Consider the following 16,052-nt stretch of genomic DNA (forward strand, 5'->3'; position numbering starts at 1 on the left):
GTCTTCCCCATGATTGTGTAGCCTAGTGAACCAAACTGAGAGACCATTTTGAAGGCTCAGGAAACCTTTGCAGGTGTTTTGAGTTGATTAGCTGATTGGCATGTCACCATATTCTAATTTGTTGAGATAGTGAATTGGTGGGTTTTTGTTAAATGTGAGCCAAAATCATCACAATTAAAAGAACCAGAGACTTAAACTACTTCAGTCTGTTTGCATTGAATTTAGTTAATACACGAGTTTCACAATTTGAGTTGAATTACTGAAATAAATTAACTTTTCCACGACATTCTAATTTATTGTGATGCACCTGTAGAAGGGGTTGCTCAAAACTTGCGTTTTAGTACATAAACACTTCAAAATAAGAGTTTTTTGTTTTTTTTTGGCATCTATGGTTCCAAGAACCATTAACATCTTTGGAACCTTTCCATTTCACAAAAGGTTGACATTTTACTGACTAAAAAAAAATATACCATACCATTTTTTCCCCCCAGTGGTATAATTTGTGAATTATGAAGGTTGTTTAAATGTATTTCTGCTTAACTCGTAGCTACAGTGAATTCAAATGTCATAGGGAAGTGTCTAAGCGGCTAATTGTTTCACTATCTCATTCATTTTGAGTGACCAGTGTCGTCATTTCAGGTTCAGAGGAAGCCCAAGTCTGAGTGGCTTCAGCTTTTACGAAGCCTGGGTCAATTAACTGCTTTGTTGAGCTCATTAGTTCATGGTCCGCAGGTCTTGGTCCTTTTGTGTCTGTGGTTCAAGTGTGTTTTCTGATGTCTGCCTTGAAAAGAAGCCCATTAAAAGCATAGGAAGGAACAGCAAATTGCACAGACGGATGACTCAGGTTTACCATTCAGCTCAAGAAAACAGTTTGATTCACCAAAACACCTGAGCCTTTAATTGGAGAAACATAAGTGAGGAAGACAAAAAGTCTATTCACTCTTAAGGACTAAGAAACAATTCTTACTTCCAACAAACTGCAATTATATTCTTTAAAATGAAGAATTGTTTAAAAGCCTCTTACCTTTCAGTACAATGATAACAAATACCATTCAACTAAAAAAAGTATATTTAGAGCAGAAAAAACATTATATCACAGTAAATGACATATTTAAATGTCCATATTATACTAGCAGCCAGCTTGTAAATTATAGATACCCTTAACAAGTGTCATGAAATAATTTGTGAAACAGCCGATATAAAGCTCCCATGAGCATTAAAAAAGAGCTCAATTTTACTTGAATAGCACTGACTATTTACTATTTTGATGTAAACAGTGAATTATCAAATATAAATGATAAAAAAATATCATAAAGTTCACTGTTTATGTGATCTGTATTATTTTCTGGTTCCTAGTTGAGGCTCCTTCAGTGTAAGTATATGGGATTGTTTGCCTGTTATATACTTGTCAGGTGTAAGTCATTTGATTGCTCAGAAAAGTGATTGAACATCTCTTGTTTTTAATTCTAGTGATGATGATGGTTTCCTTACCAAGTGCCAGTGAAGTATTAAGTATCTGATAAATGTTAATACGATCTACACAAAACTCATCATGGTTCCTCCAAAGATAAATGAATAAAACAGTAAAACAAGTAATTTTTAAGTTATCAAGGTTCACTGATCTTACAAGATGACTTTTGATGTCTTTCATGTTCTTTCTTCTATTCTTTTATCCACTTTGATATTTCAATATCAGGGATGAAAAAGACTGGATTTAATTTGTAGCCACAATACCTCAGGATGACGATATGAGAAGCAAAACTCTACATATGCTCTTTGCTCATGGCAAAATTTGAAGCGTGGAAAGGAACAATGTGCATGATAAGGTTATATATGAATAGATATGAAACCAGTCCTTGAAAAAGAGTACAGAGAAAAAAAGATAAAAGAGCTTTAGAGTTGAGTTGAGTTTAATTGAACCTGTAGTGTCCTATGGGACAGGGCTACAAGTTAAATTATACCCACATTTTAGCAACAACATCAGAGGGTACATGGGAGGCCCTCTTTTGGTAGGCACCGCTACCATGAAATCTTCATAGGCCAGTAAATTTCTCCATGCATAATTCCTCTATGCCCTAAGAGGGTACGTCTCTTAAACAGTGTTGGAATAAACCTGTCATTTTCTCTCAGACAACAGCCCAATTTCCAAGGACTAAAACATAAGAACAGAGCAACAAATTCATGCAAGGTTAAGTATCCTCTGTCTATCCCCGTCTTTGCACCGATAGCTGGCAATGAATTTTAATGTCTCGTAGCTCAGCTTACACAATAAATCTGTGGCATCCACCGGCCTCTGCGGACAGTGGAGCGCCACTCGCATCTTTATAATTTCCACATGTGAGTTATTTAATTCAGCATGAAGTATATAAGCTGTGGTTCTGCATGTGGTCACACTGACATGTCAGATCACTCACACTTATCCAGGCTGTAACATTTGTTTTCATCATTACAACATCTCTGTGTCCATCCATTTAACTTGTCATAATAATTTCTGTCGTTTCATATCGATTTGATGAGTTTTCAGAGTTTCAACTTGATTTTCTTCATCTGGAATTAAATTCATACTGCAGGTTATAACTTTAGCATTAAACGTAAGTTTGAAAAACAGACTGCAATAATGAAATGCAAGTACAACCTGCAAAAAGTACAACTGCAAACAGCTTCACAAGACAAGTCCCTATTGAACTGAACATTCTTATCAACATCACATGCTAGAGAGGCACCTGCTGCATCATTTATTGGCCCAATTTAAGGCATAGTTCAGATTTTGATATAAAAATAGAGTGAATATGCTTCAGTTGATCGTTTTAGGAGGGAAAAGAACATAAAAAACATCTCATGCAGAGAAACAAACCTGGAGGACACGAGCAGTCTTGCGCTGCTTCTCGAGCTGTGCGAATTTTCGACACTCCCTCTTTTAGTCTCTGAGAAAACAAATATATATTTATATGATATAGGCTACAACATATATACACACTGGTGATTTAAAATTACCAGGATATTTTTAGTTAAGTTTAATGATGTTTTATTTAGCTAATCCTAAAATAGTACACGTAATTCAAAATACTTGGGAAACACCAATTAAGACGGAAAATTTCACTTCATACGTTACATAGCCTAATAAATATATTAGAACATTATAAATGTTATATATAAACCATAAAAAACAATATTGAAAGACAGACATTTTAATTTTTTGGTAATAGTGCTTGTAAAAGTGTAGCGAGAATTAATGAAAACATAGACGACATACCTCTTGCACAAGTTTCTCTATCGCATCCCGAAAAGTCGCAGGCACAGGTTGAATCACTGACAGTCGCTCCATCTCTAGAACCTCAATTTTACGCTCAAGATGAGATGTTTTGACGTTCATAAGCAGACAAACTGCCACCGAAGACGCCGACAACATAAAGCATACGAGGGTCGTTAAACAATGAAATATCTGTAATGTGTGATGTCCATTGCTCTGTGATGTCTTTGACGCATCTTTTGAATCCCCAGTTGAAACCATTTTTGGCATTACGGTGCAAATATTATCCTTGTTCTTGAATCCTCTTTTAAGACTCGTGTACACCATTATTTCAGTAAAGTGGCGTTTCTGGCTTCAGAGTAACTTCGGCTGACAGGAGACGACGCAACGATGTGACGCCCACTAGAAGAGAGCTTTTCTCTGCGTCTCGAGCGCAGGTTAAATCGTTTCCCTCAGAAGTGTGTCTCAGAGAATCCAGTCAGCCCCTTTTTTTCCGCTGCTGAACTGCCGTCAACAAAACTATGTAAACGACAGAGTGCGAATAGTGTGTGTGTGTGTGTGTGTGTGTGTGTGTGTGTGTGTGTGTGCCCCTCTTCGCCCCAAAGGTCAAAAGAAAAAAACTAAAGGATGACGGGGGTCTTAAGAGCATCTATTCTTTTACTATATGTTTCAAACGTTAGTGAACACAAAAGTGAGATAAGGCTATAAATTTATCAAGGAAAATAACAAAAGTTGCGCGTCTGAAATAGTACAGCCGCTCAAGCACTTTCGAAGAACTGTCAATATTTAAGATTTTATTTTGACACACACATCAAATATAAACAAAAACGGTAACACTTTACTTGAAGGGGTGTGCATAAGACTGACATGACACCTTCATAATCATGACATGACACATGTCATGAATATGAAGGAGGTTTTATGCACGTTTATGACAACTGTCATTAAGTGTCATTCGCTCAGTTATGTCATTTTTAATGCAAAGATGACATTGTTTGACCTAACCCTACCCCTAACAAAGACATCTCAAACAATGACATCTTTGCATTAAAATTGACATAACTGAGCGAATGACACTTAATGACAGTTGTCATAAACGTGCATAAAACCTCCTTCATATTCATGACATGTGTCATGTCATGATTATGAAGGTGTCATGTCAGTCTTATGCACACCCCTTCAAGTAAAGTGTAACCACAAAAACACAAATAAACAAAATACTTAAACGTTTACCCTCTAACATTGAAAAAATGCCAATATTTGATGTATAGCATATGAAAGATCCTGCTAATATATGGCATGTATGGCAAAGAGAAGGCTTGGTTAAAAACATGATAGGCTATGTCTTCTGTCTTTCTCCTGTCATTTTTTCTTTGTGATGTCTCGCAAAAATTAAGCCAAGTAATTGCCAAACCAAGTGTTCCTTCGCGAGTAATTCGTAGTTTCATGCTTCAACCACTAGAGGTCAAAAATATAACTTTTGTTTAACCTCACTGCGCTTTATGCGCCAAAATACCATTTCGATTGCGCAAATTGAACTTAAGAAAACTGCAGATACAAGGCAGTGTCCAAAATAAACTCACATTAAACACACGCAAGGGTCAAAAGATGACTTTTTTGTGCATAGCACAATACATGTGCCTCTGAATGTCAAATATTAGTGCTTTATAATAGCCTTTATTGCAGGAAATGTTTGTATCCGTCTGTAATAAAAACATAATAGTTGCAACAAAGATTATTTGCATTTCATCCTGCAAAATCTCAAGATTTTCACCCGCTTGATGTCCATTTGCTCTGCTCAAAAAATACATCAGAACTAAAGAAGGCTGCAGAACTAGAAGAGCATTTGTAAAGAACAGGCCTTTTGGTGCCATCTGCAGGACAGAGATTATAATAGCACTAACTGGGGAAAAAAGATCCTGATATTCTGCATCACTATACACTAATTCTGAATGTCAGTTCAGTATTATTAAAAAGAATGACTAAATAAAGTCACAAATGGTGTGTATTGAAAGCATTCAAGTTTAATTTGCCAAAAGTACAGATCAATTTGGCCCATATAAATTTGGCCCATATAATCAAATTGACAATAAATATAGACAGAGGTAATGATGCAGGCAGTCTTAAAGCAGACTGATACAGTCAGCAGCAGTCTCCCTGGGAGCAGTAAGGTTCATTTTGTTTCGCCTCAAAGTCACTTTCTTTCTTTTCTTATCGGGTTGAAAAAGGGATGTCCAATGGCCTGCTCCAGGGTGATTCGTTTGGAAGAATCATACTCCATCATCTTCTGCAGCAGGTCAAAAAGCAGCTCGTGCTCCGGGGTTTTAGAGGACATGTATTGCTGAGTAAGGAGCAGAGATTCAACTATATTATTTTCATCAAGGCAAACCAAACAGAAATGTGTCTCATTAACATTCTGGCATCAGTACATCTCCAAAATTAGTAGTTCACAAGACTTTTAATTAAGTATTAAACATACAGCGTAGTTACTGGAGGAAAAATTAAAGACCACTGGAATGTATCACCAAAAAAAACAACCACAATTTCAGAGAAAAACATTCAGTATTTTCATTCCAAAACCTTTAACATTTTGTACTTGTGCTTATAAACAGTACAAAGTGACCAAAAACAACGTTGAGGAATAGGCGGAGCGTGTGTAAGCCTTACCCTGTCCACAGCGAGTTGGGGCAAAAATGCCCCTGCACAAACAAATTAAATCTATTATGACTGTTGCTAACAAAATGAAAATGAATAGAAGTGTCGATTAAATTAAGATCTGTATGGAAGCATATAGGTAGCGAAATTCAATTTAAAATGCAATATGCAAAATGGAAATGCAATATTCAAAATGGCAACGCAATATTCAAAATGGCATTGTATTTCTGTATTTAAATTTACATTTTCCATTACCCATACGTGCAAAGTTTGTTGCAAAAGGAAAATGAAAATGAAATTATATAATTTACATTTGCCATTTCCAACAGTAGTCTTAATATGTAAATTGCATGCAAATTTGAACGCTTTATAAGTTGCGAAATGAAAATGTATAACACAAATTGATTTGATATGTGTAACATGTTCAAGCAGAAATGGTAGCATAATGATCATTTAAATGCTATTTGTCCTAAATGCATTTAGACTAACAGGTAGAACACTTAGGATTGCATTTTCATCATGACGCCGTGGGATATTTGTAGCAAAATTAAATTTGAAAATGCATTCCGAGCTGACCACGCCCACCCTCCGTCACAGTGTTGCGCATTTGAACCAAACATACACAATTCTGTTGATCTTAGGAATGCAATGGCCAATCAGAGGCGTTCAGATGAGTCATCGCTGAAACTCATCAGTTTTGAGTGCGTGCCGTTCGCTGACTGAATTCCGGACGCGCAGATGTATGTAGCCTACAATGCAAGTAAGAAATTAATTTAACAGTGTAGACAGCTTAAGTGATAATGATAGTTGTTTTTTTTTGAGTGCTTAAACTCGCGATAGATCAAAGTTAGTGATAATGTCACTTTCTGTATAATATTTTATTCGCTGTTTGAATAACATTGGAAAGGAAACGTTTTATACTAAATGTATAAACGTTTTTTATTCAATTGTAATCACGTAAAATACAAATTCAGTCCCATTAAACATATTTTATTAGCCTACATGACACCCATGTCTGGTTCTTGCCTAAAAAGACGGGTTTATGATGTGGTAATTATAAAACGTTTCCTTTCCAAGGTTATTCAAACAGCGAATAAAATATTATACAGAAAGTGACATTATCATCATATATGACCTCATCATATGACCCCTTTAAATGAAAACGTACTTACATGAGTCAGAACATTTTAGTCTAATGTTACTCTCCCAGGATCAGTAAACAGTCCTCCATAAAATGCGCTGCACGCTGCAGAATATTTGGGTTGAACTGTTCTGGAACAGTGTTGTAAATACAACTTAACCACTGATTTCTAACGAGCCGTTTTAGGTAGGTGTGGCTGAGTCTGAACTTTTATAAAGAATATCTCTTTGGATTTGAGACTTTAGTCTTTGCAACTTTACAGATCTTCTTTATGCACCAAGAGCTTGTAACACTCCAAAGAGAAAGGAAAAATTTAAATCGCATCATATGACCCCTTTAATAGATTTGGCTGCTTTTAGCCTTACCCTGGAGTTGGTCCACCCTCCGCCTATGCTTTGAGGCTATAGATATTATAAACTGGTTTACATGAACAAAGCTTTTTATAAAGAGTCAGTATCTGCAGCATAATGTAATCAAGACTAAGCATAATAAGCAGTTCAATGTTTGAAATCTTTACCTTTAGAGGTTTACAGTGTTTCCTCACGTATCTCCCTGCTGAGCTGTGCTCATCCCAGTCCAATTTGTCATGATGCACATAACGCCGCTTCCTGACAATGAAGCACAGTCACGCATCAGTCAAAGACAGACCATGACAAATCTAAAAACCTCTCATATCGTTGGTCATGAAAGAAACGTGTATTTAGAAACAAGTGGCATAAACGCCTAGTCTCAAGTTATGATACTGCACCTGGCTTTCTGAAGCAGGTGTGCAGGTATGGGGCCTAGAACCCTCTCCATCATTGCCAGATGCTCCTTACTGTCGTGAGTCTAAAAAAAAGAGGGAGTTTTTGTAAGTATTTTGCATTTAAGTAGAATAATAAAGTATGTATGTGTGAATTTGCACCTGAAATAACGTTAATCCCAGATAGAACTCAATCAGGATACAGCCCAAACTCCACACGTCACATGCCTGGTTCCAGCCAAGTTCTGCCAGCAGAGATTTTGCAATGTTCAAAATCATGTTTTAGTGGATAAACAACAGCAAAAATAATAGTGCAAACAGTTTACCCAAAATAACTTCCGGAGCTCTGTAGTGGCGTGTTGACACCACAGAGGTGTGGTGCTCATGGTCATAGGTAGCATTGCCAAAGTCCACAACTTTTACATCCAACCTCTTCAAGGTCCTCTCATCACGCTTCTGTAATACATTGAACATTAATTGCCATCATCCTCTCCTTCACTATAAACTAACACTTGCTTTCTTACAGACATATACTACTGCTCAAAGGTTTGGGGTCAATGCTGTTTGATATTTCCTTGGAAATCATAATACATATTTTAGGGTTCTTTAAATAAGAATGAATAAGAAGTTCGAAAGAACAGCATTTACTTGAAATATAAATCTTTTGTAGTATATTCATATCTTTTATAAATGTAATGTGCCCTTGGCATTAATTTACTGACCCTAAACTTTTGAATTATAGTATGGGGTATAGTATAGTATGACATTTTATTATGCTGTTACTTACCATCTTGAAGTTGTATTTCATGTCGTAGTTGGAGTCCACAAACAGAATGTTTTCAGGCTTAAGGTCAGTGTGTGTCAACTTATTTCGATGCAGAACTGATGGCAAAAAAAAGTGATTTATATATATTTAGACATGATATATAACAGCGATTTGTAGCATTGAAGCTTTTGTAGAAACAATTAAGCATCTATACTCACACTGCACAGCTCTAAATATCTGGTCTGCCATGCATCTGATCTGGTTCAGTGAGAAGGGCATGAATCCATTCTCCTTCAGGAAGTCATACGTGCTCAGTCCCAGCAGCTCAAACACTATGCAGATGTGGCCGTGGTGATCGAACCAGTCCAGCATCCGGACACAAGCACTGCAAAGACATATAGGCAAGTCATTACGCCCAAAAACCTTGTATATTTACAAAGTATTTCTACACTGAATTCAAACACTCACAATGTCTTTTCCTCATCAAGCGAGTTTATCCGCTCCAGCACATCAACCTCTGACAAGGCTGCCTCACGGTAGCGCTCAATATTTTTGATGATCTTCAGTGCCACTCTTACATTACTTCTGCAGACAAAAGCACACTAGGTACTTTACATGCACTAATTTTCATAAATTCGAATGAATACAATCCAATTTCAGGTTCTGAATGTTATCTTTTTTTGAACCCTAAAGTTTGCATTTCCCGATTCACATTGTGCATTTATGTATTCCAAAAAAAACTTCAGTGCATGTACAATGCCCAGTCATTGCATTCAGAACTGGAGAAAACCACCAAGCTACCTAAAGTATAATTGCCACTTTTAGCAAATATTTTGTCAATATTCAGTCTATTCCACTGGCAAGTTTGTAAGATTTAAATAAAAATGTGCACGTTCGTTAGAAGTAAAACATATGTAAAATAAGATCTTATTTTTGAATTCACTTGAAAAGACATATTCAAACATTTACATGCTCAGCTTTTATTCATGTTGAGCTCAATTGGTTCAACTGAGTTATTTACATGAACGCTTTTCAATCTGATTGAGCTATCGATCCAATTATTTGGGTGTTTGTAAATGTAGCTAATGTTAAAAAAAGAGGTAAAACAAACATTTCCTGTATGACTAAGAAGTCATAAAATCTGGCTTACTTTGAATGGTCAAGGCACTCCACCACTTTTCCAAAGGCTCCTTCACCCAGAGTCCCTATAATCTCATCTATGAACAGGATAAAGAGGCAGTCATAAGTAAAGCTTTGGGACAGGAGGATACAACATACAAAAGCACAGATTTTACTCTACTAACATGAACTTGACAAGTTCATTCCAGTTAAATCATATTTATTGAATATAAAATTGTGCCAAATTAAAGTTTCACACATGATAGTTAAATTCAAAGTGGTTAATATTAGAAGTCGTCAAAGGTCCCCTTATATCCCCCAAGTGTAGGCTGAATTGTCCCACTAATAGACACAGAACAGACAGTTATATAGAGAAAGGTTTGTTTTCTATACATCTTGCTCTTAGCATGTCTCCATTGTGATAGACCAGGTGACCCTCCTCATCATCCTCAATACTCTTGGTTCTTTTCCTGCGATGACTTCTCTGGAGTAGGGGAATCATCATCACCATCATCACCACCATCAAACACCAGTCAGAATCAGGCCCGTACGCATCATTCATTCATTCAGCAAGGGGGGGTCACGACGGCAGCAGCAAATTCAAATTCATCGCCAACAACGGCACAGGGCCACCATAGTGTGTGTTACAGAAGAAAGACATGGCAACACATTTTCAGACAGGAAACAATTTTCTTTGAAGTGCACTTAAGAACAGCTAATTCTGTTCAAGACCCTCAAGCAATCAACAAATAGCCATTTCTGCAACCAATGAGTGAAGTTCAAGTGAATCAGTCAACTGACCACCTTACTGCATGATTACAGCAGATGGTTTCTATGGTAAATCTGGACTTCAGAAACATTAACAAATACAACAGTTCAAGTAAAAATCAACATATCGACAAATCGTTTACCGAGTCTGAGCGGGGACTGCGGTGGCGTGATCGCTGGCGCTCTCTGCTGCTGCGTCGACTACGTCCTCTGTGTGTGGACGACTGGCTGCAATGGTTCCCGTCTTTCTCCCTCTCCGTCTCCCGGACCGGGTCCACCCGACCCTTATACCCGCTATGCTCCAGACTGGCCTCTCTGGCCCTGTGCTCTCGGCACTCCAGCCTCTTTGAGCTAATGTGACACCTGTCAATAGCACACATCAGACACTGAGGAAGAAAACACAGTTGTGCATATAATGGCAATGAGTCCTTCGACAGCAAAATTTATAGGTGGCTTTCACTTTTCTGCAATTTATCAACCCTTTCAGCAGGGGATAAGGAATGCTGAATCGTGATCTGCTGGGTGCTGAAAGCATCAAGTGTCTTCTCGAAAGGGAAGCGTCCACGAGCAAGCTATACTTAGAAAGAGCCACAGAAACAAGCTCTGAGAGAGCGGTTATGACTGAAAGTGATGCTTTAACCTGTCAATGTTGCAGCAGTAAATCTGTTAGGAAGATGTCTAAGCGTTGTGTTTGATTTAAACAACTTGCGATCCAAATCACAGCTGTCAGCCTATAGTACAGAAGCAGAACGTTCTGTATTACGTCAACTGGAAGCCATCCTGATTCATATTACCACAACCAAACTTCAACAGATCGTAACAATTTTTAAAGAACATCAGATGCACTCTGCATGGTTTCCACTTCAGAAAAATAAAGGCAGATTTAATACCCATTCACAACAAAGATGTCTATAATGTTAATTAATTATGGGCATCTTTACACAGCAGAGTTAAGGTTGTTCTGGGCCTGCTCAAAACTGTACCTACTTTGTGATTTTTTCCCACCTGATGAACACTGATCGCCAATTAGAAGAATCCACCCCACTTTAAAGAGCTTGAGTTTTTAAAGTCGTGATGAGACAGAAGTAGCAACAGACATTTTTTACGTGTTTTGACGTACATTCAAGTGTAACAGTTTATCCAAAAGTGCAATTTTGTTCAATTCATCAGTTGTTGATTGGATTTTAGGATATTGCGCTCGAAAATGGAAATAGATGAATGAGAGCTTGCAAAAGCGAGGTTGTCATTTTTACCGAAAGATTCAGTTACGACATTAATTCAAAATTAGGAGGTCAAACTAAATTGTAAAACTAAACAGAATGCATAGATGAATGATTCACAATAAGATAAAGCATGACTTGGAAAACAGAATTTAATTTCATAGCAACTTTAAAAGGGTGGACAATATAACTCGCAACACATTTATAATAAACAATGTTACCTTTCACTGGTGTGAACACTAATATCTACACACTCTCATTCTTGGAGTGAACGGGCATTTACAAGCTCTCAGTTTGCATTTCAAAATGCCTGGGAGGGTCAAATGAAAACTAATGAAATGGCTGTTAACATTTTCTACCGTACAAAAAAAAAACAAAAAAACAACAACAATGTGGCAGCTCTGTGGACAGACATTGAAAACATAATAATCGTCGCTACAAAAATTTTGGAACAAGTTCCACTGGCAATCTAACATCAGAAGGATTTTACATCAGTGGGATTCTCTGAATTGCAAACACTGATCAGGACCCTCTGACAAGCCCGATTACAGCACTTGTCACCCTGACAGTTTGTTTCTGAATCCAAGAACATGCTACACTGTATATCATTTCAAGGCACTGCAAACACGCAGGACAAGCTGACAGGGCTCAATGCCAACAACAAATCTAACAGTCTAACAACACCATTTGAACTGAAACAAAATAAGTGCTAATTTCACATTTTAAAAGGGAGTAAGTCTTACTTACCTTTCGTATGTCTTATAGTGATGAGTTCTCCCGGGCTGCCGCTCTCTTTCCCCGCTGCGAGAGCTGCGCTTCGGTCTTTTGTGCACCTCCACTATCTCCTCCCAGCTGTACTCCGCGATCCAGCCATCTGGCGACCGCATCCGCTTAGAACGTCGCATCTGACCACACCAGAATAGAAAAAAGGTCCAAGTCATAAAAACAACGACAGGGAAACAGTATCTCAGGACATTCCCCACACCAGCTGGGTTTTAAAATTCAATACAGCCGAGGTGATGCCAGCTCTCTATAGGGTTAGATCTCTGCCAAAATTCTGCGCGCGAAAGATCATATTTTGAGCGCACAAAAGTGCATTTTGCATGCTCGCGAGTTTAGTGGAGGAAATGTTCACTTTGCAAAGAAAAAAGTATTTAAACTAAAATAAATTTTGCATTTAAATTAAGTTTTGGATGTGTGCAGACTAGGGGTGTGCGATATTGACAAAAAATAATATCTGGATATTTTCTGGGATTTTATCGATGACGATAATTAGACGATATTTTACCCTTGATGCCCGCCCTCTGTGCTCTCTAAATGCCGACGACTCGTTTGCTCAACACAACCCAGCGTTACAATATGCCATAATTCCAGCCAATCAGAGACTAGGCTACTAAATTCTGATTGGCTGCCTTGACAACCAATCACAACATTCCTTGCATTACACTGAGGGCGGGCATCAGGTGAGCAAGCTAGTGAAAAGTTGCACTCGCAAAAGAGAAGGTCTGCACAAATAAAAAAAAAAACGTATTTTAAATGCAAAATGTGTTTTCGTGCACTCGAAATACTTCTTTGCCAAACAAACATTTTCTCCACACAACTCAATTCGCGGGCAGAATTGTGGCAGAGATGTAATCCCATAGCTCTCTGCTCCTGATCTAGTTATTGAATTTCATGCTGCCGAGTTGTTGCAGTTGTTTTGACTTGTTAAAAGTTCAGCTGAACAATTTACCATGCAGTCAATTCGCATTAACTAATAGGGAATTAAACCTCACCAATTAGATTTGGTTACTCTAATTTAAGGTTCGGACGAACATTTATCCCAGCACACTGAACGCAATGTCCCTTATTAAATGTGATGTAAATGCAGAAATACATGTGACATCTATAAAAACAAACTCTTTTAGCGACTGCAATCAGGACAGTTGTTTGTTTACAATCACATTTTTCGAATACCCGGTTGCCTGGTAACGTTAACAAAGAGCTAATGACACTAGCGCTTTAGCCACCGCCCTCTTATTATATAAACAAACACAATCGAGATACAATGCCAAACGATTGTGTACTTAATGGATTATATATTTTTTTAAGTTCATAGTCAAAATGCTTAAACGTTTATTTATCAAAAACGCCGCTTTAAATATTCGCTCTATCCGTGAATGTTTTTCTTGGGCGGCTAGCCGGTTAGCATACAGACGAGCGCAAGGCACTTAAACTTTGTCACCCCCCCGCAGCCTCGAGGTAATTAATAAACTTGTAAAAGAAAGTTTTATGTTACATGTTTAAATTTAAAATACGCTCACCTTTCACCCGTTACTTTCAAGTCGTAAAATAAGAAACTTTGCTTTCCAGACTGAGCTCCACCACCCTTTATGATTTCCGCTTTACACTCAAGGCTCGTTTCCGGTGGCGAGGATTTGTAGGTGGACACTCAACAAAGCACAGGTCGTCTTGACATATTGTATAGGATTCTTGGCAATAGAATATATTTTGTTTATTATTAATATTTAACAGCAGACCTACACACAAATATTTCATTAATATTTTTATTAATATTTAACAGTAGACCTACATACAAAATGATAAAATAGATTCTTAACTGTTATATAAAGCAATCCAACCAGCATAGCAGCCCAAAAATTCTATTTTAAGTGTGTTATTGTCCATTTTAACCAAACATTCAATTTAAACATTCAGATGTCTTTGTGTCCACTTTGTGCTGTTGCCTCCTCTGTAAACTATTCTTTTAATTTATAATCTAAAAAAAAAAGACTGAGTTACCAAAATATCCACATAAGTATTATAACATGCCAAAATGTAGTTTATTGCTGCTCATTCTACAGCCAGTGGAGGGTAATGTAGTAGGTCTATATAGCATAAAATTATAAAATCATATTTAGATGCCGGTATGTAGGTCTACATTAATGTTACGTTGTAGTTTAGGTTAAACACGGATAAGCAGAAACCGCATTATTACATTCATAAATAACACCGTAAATAAAGCAAAATGTTATAATGTACAAACAATAATTAGGCTATCAGTGGCGGCGCTAGGGCGGGGCTTGAGGGGGCACATCAGAAACTTGCTTAGCCCCGCACAGGGGGTGGCCTATAAACGATTGATATTATGGGGGAGGGGTCAAGCAACACAAGCAAGCAACGCGCAAACTGTGCGCAAGCGTTATGCCGGTGAACGTCAGTAAATTCACTATAGAGAAAGTGAAAGTAAAAAAAACTGACGGAGCTTTCTAACGCTGCATTAACGGCGCATATTCTCTGAGACAACAAGAGACAAAATGACTTCAATATAGGCTGATGATGATATATAACTGTCTTAAATTATTCCCTTAATATTTCTCTTGTGGCCCGTATAGTGAAAAACATGAGAAGAAACGTATTTTGGGTTAAACAGGTTGTTTTTGAAAATCTGTGCACGAAATAAAGTTGCTCTTAATTTTCATTGATGACTGCAGTGTTAATAATTTTAATTATAGGCCTAAAATTCAATTGTATAAATTAAAAGACCTGTTTAAAAAAACATTTTCAATGAGGAGTAGCCTAAGCTAATAGCCTAAATTTTAATTATCCTCACATCGCGCCATACGGTAATGCCCTATGAAATTATTGCAGTGCAATAATAAGTGCCCGTCTGCTACTGTGTGGAAATAGTTGTATGAATTGTCGGCACTTTATCTATTGAGATCTTAAAGAAAAAACATAAAGAAAAGCTCCTCAAGGAAAGACCAGAAACACTGTACTCGGATTTATATAAGAACGGAGAAGTCAGCAACATCATATTTTATACAGAAGACCCAGAAGCCTGGCACTCAGCGATTAGACAGCATTACCCCACAGTAATCAGAAAGGGCATCAGTAACGGATGGAAACTGCAGGTCAAAGAAGAGGACGATTCAGAATCAGATGTCATGATAACAGCCAACCTATACAAAAATGGGACTGTAATGATTCAGGGCAATCTGAAAAAATTTGAAAAGGACTTCCTCCAAATTAAAGGAAAAGCTCAGCTGAACAAGACCAGCCCTAATGCACTAAAACGGGCAGAAGACACCTCCATCTCCACCCATCAAGCTACAACTGAGCAATCCAGGGATGAGAGTGAGGAGATCTCCCTTCTGCACAGCATCCGCGCCGCACCCTGTTACGTTGGGTCCCGCGGGTGCCGCGGTCCTCCCGCGGGAGTGCAGGTCTCTACTTTTCACTCCACTACATTTCTATCAAGGTCCTCGAAGTAGAAAGTCGTTACTATGTAACAGCTTTGAAAGTCAGTGGGTGATTTTTTTCTTCTCTAAAACTTTACTTTCTTTTTTTCAGACAGTTTATCAGTAATCACTCTTGTAGGGCTACATGAAGAGATTTCCCAGCATTTTTTG

The 16,052-nt window shown here is 37.7% G+C and overlaps 2 protein-coding genes across 2 annotated transcripts in view; both read right to left on the reverse strand.

Moving 5' to 3' along the window:
* LOC107673834 (collagen alpha-1(XXIII) chain-like) overlaps positions 1 to 3,657 on the reverse strand; it is a 123,221-nt gene extending 119,564 nt beyond the window's left edge. Inside the window, exons 1-2 of the mRNA XM_016467646.1 lie at positions 3,254 to 3,657; positions 2,855 to 2,924 (exon numbers count right to left, since the gene is read on the reverse strand). Coding sequence (XP_016323132.1) covers positions 2,855 to 2,924; positions 3,254 to 3,577 — 394 coding nt within the window. The 5' untranslated portion in view covers positions 3,578 to 3,657. The remainder of the gene's footprint in view (positions 1 to 2,854; positions 2,925 to 3,253) is intronic.
* Positions 3,658 to 5,257: 1,600 nt separating this feature from the next.
* clk4b (CDC-like kinase 4b) lies at positions 5,258 to 14,076 on the reverse strand. Its single transcript, XM_016467653.1, has 13 exons — positions 13,965 to 14,076; positions 12,409 to 12,566; positions 10,585 to 10,804; positions 10,067 to 10,157; positions 9,705 to 9,771; positions 9,023 to 9,139; positions 8,773 to 8,939; positions 8,576 to 8,670; positions 8,115 to 8,244; positions 7,951 to 8,033; positions 7,795 to 7,874; positions 7,564 to 7,654; positions 5,258 to 5,591 (listed from the first exon to the last, which is right to left on the reverse strand). The coding sequence occupies exons 2-13, from the start codon at positions 12,564 to 12,566 to the stop codon at positions 5,445 to 5,447; spliced, it is 1,446 nt and encodes a 481-aa protein (XP_016323139.1). The 5' UTR covers positions 13,965 to 14,076; the 3' UTR covers positions 5,258 to 5,444.
* Positions 14,077 to 16,052: the final 1,976 nt, after the last annotated feature.

Source organism: Sinocyclocheilus anshuiensis, unplaced genomic scaffold (genome assembly GCF_001515605.1).
Source record: "Sinocyclocheilus anshuiensis isolate Anshui unplaced genomic scaffold, SAMN03320099.WGS_v1.1 scaffold700, whole genome shotgun sequence".
NCBI classification, from domain to species: Eukaryota; Metazoa; Chordata; class Actinopteri; order Cypriniformes; family Cyprinidae; genus Sinocyclocheilus; species Sinocyclocheilus anshuiensis.

Coding starts and splice junctions, on each gene's coding strand:
- clk4b (XM_016467653.1), bottom strand. CDS start 12,566: ATGCGACGTTCTAAGCGGATGCGGTCGCCAGATGGCTGGATCGCGGAG. Junction 8,671..8,772: donor GATATTTAGAGCTGTGCAGT/GTGAGTATAGAT, acceptor TTTTGCCATCAG/TTCTGCATCGAAATAAGTTG. Junction 5,592..7,563: donor AACACTGTAAACCTCTAAAG/GTAAAGATTTCA, acceptor CTCCTTACTCAG/CAATACATGTCCTCTAAAAC.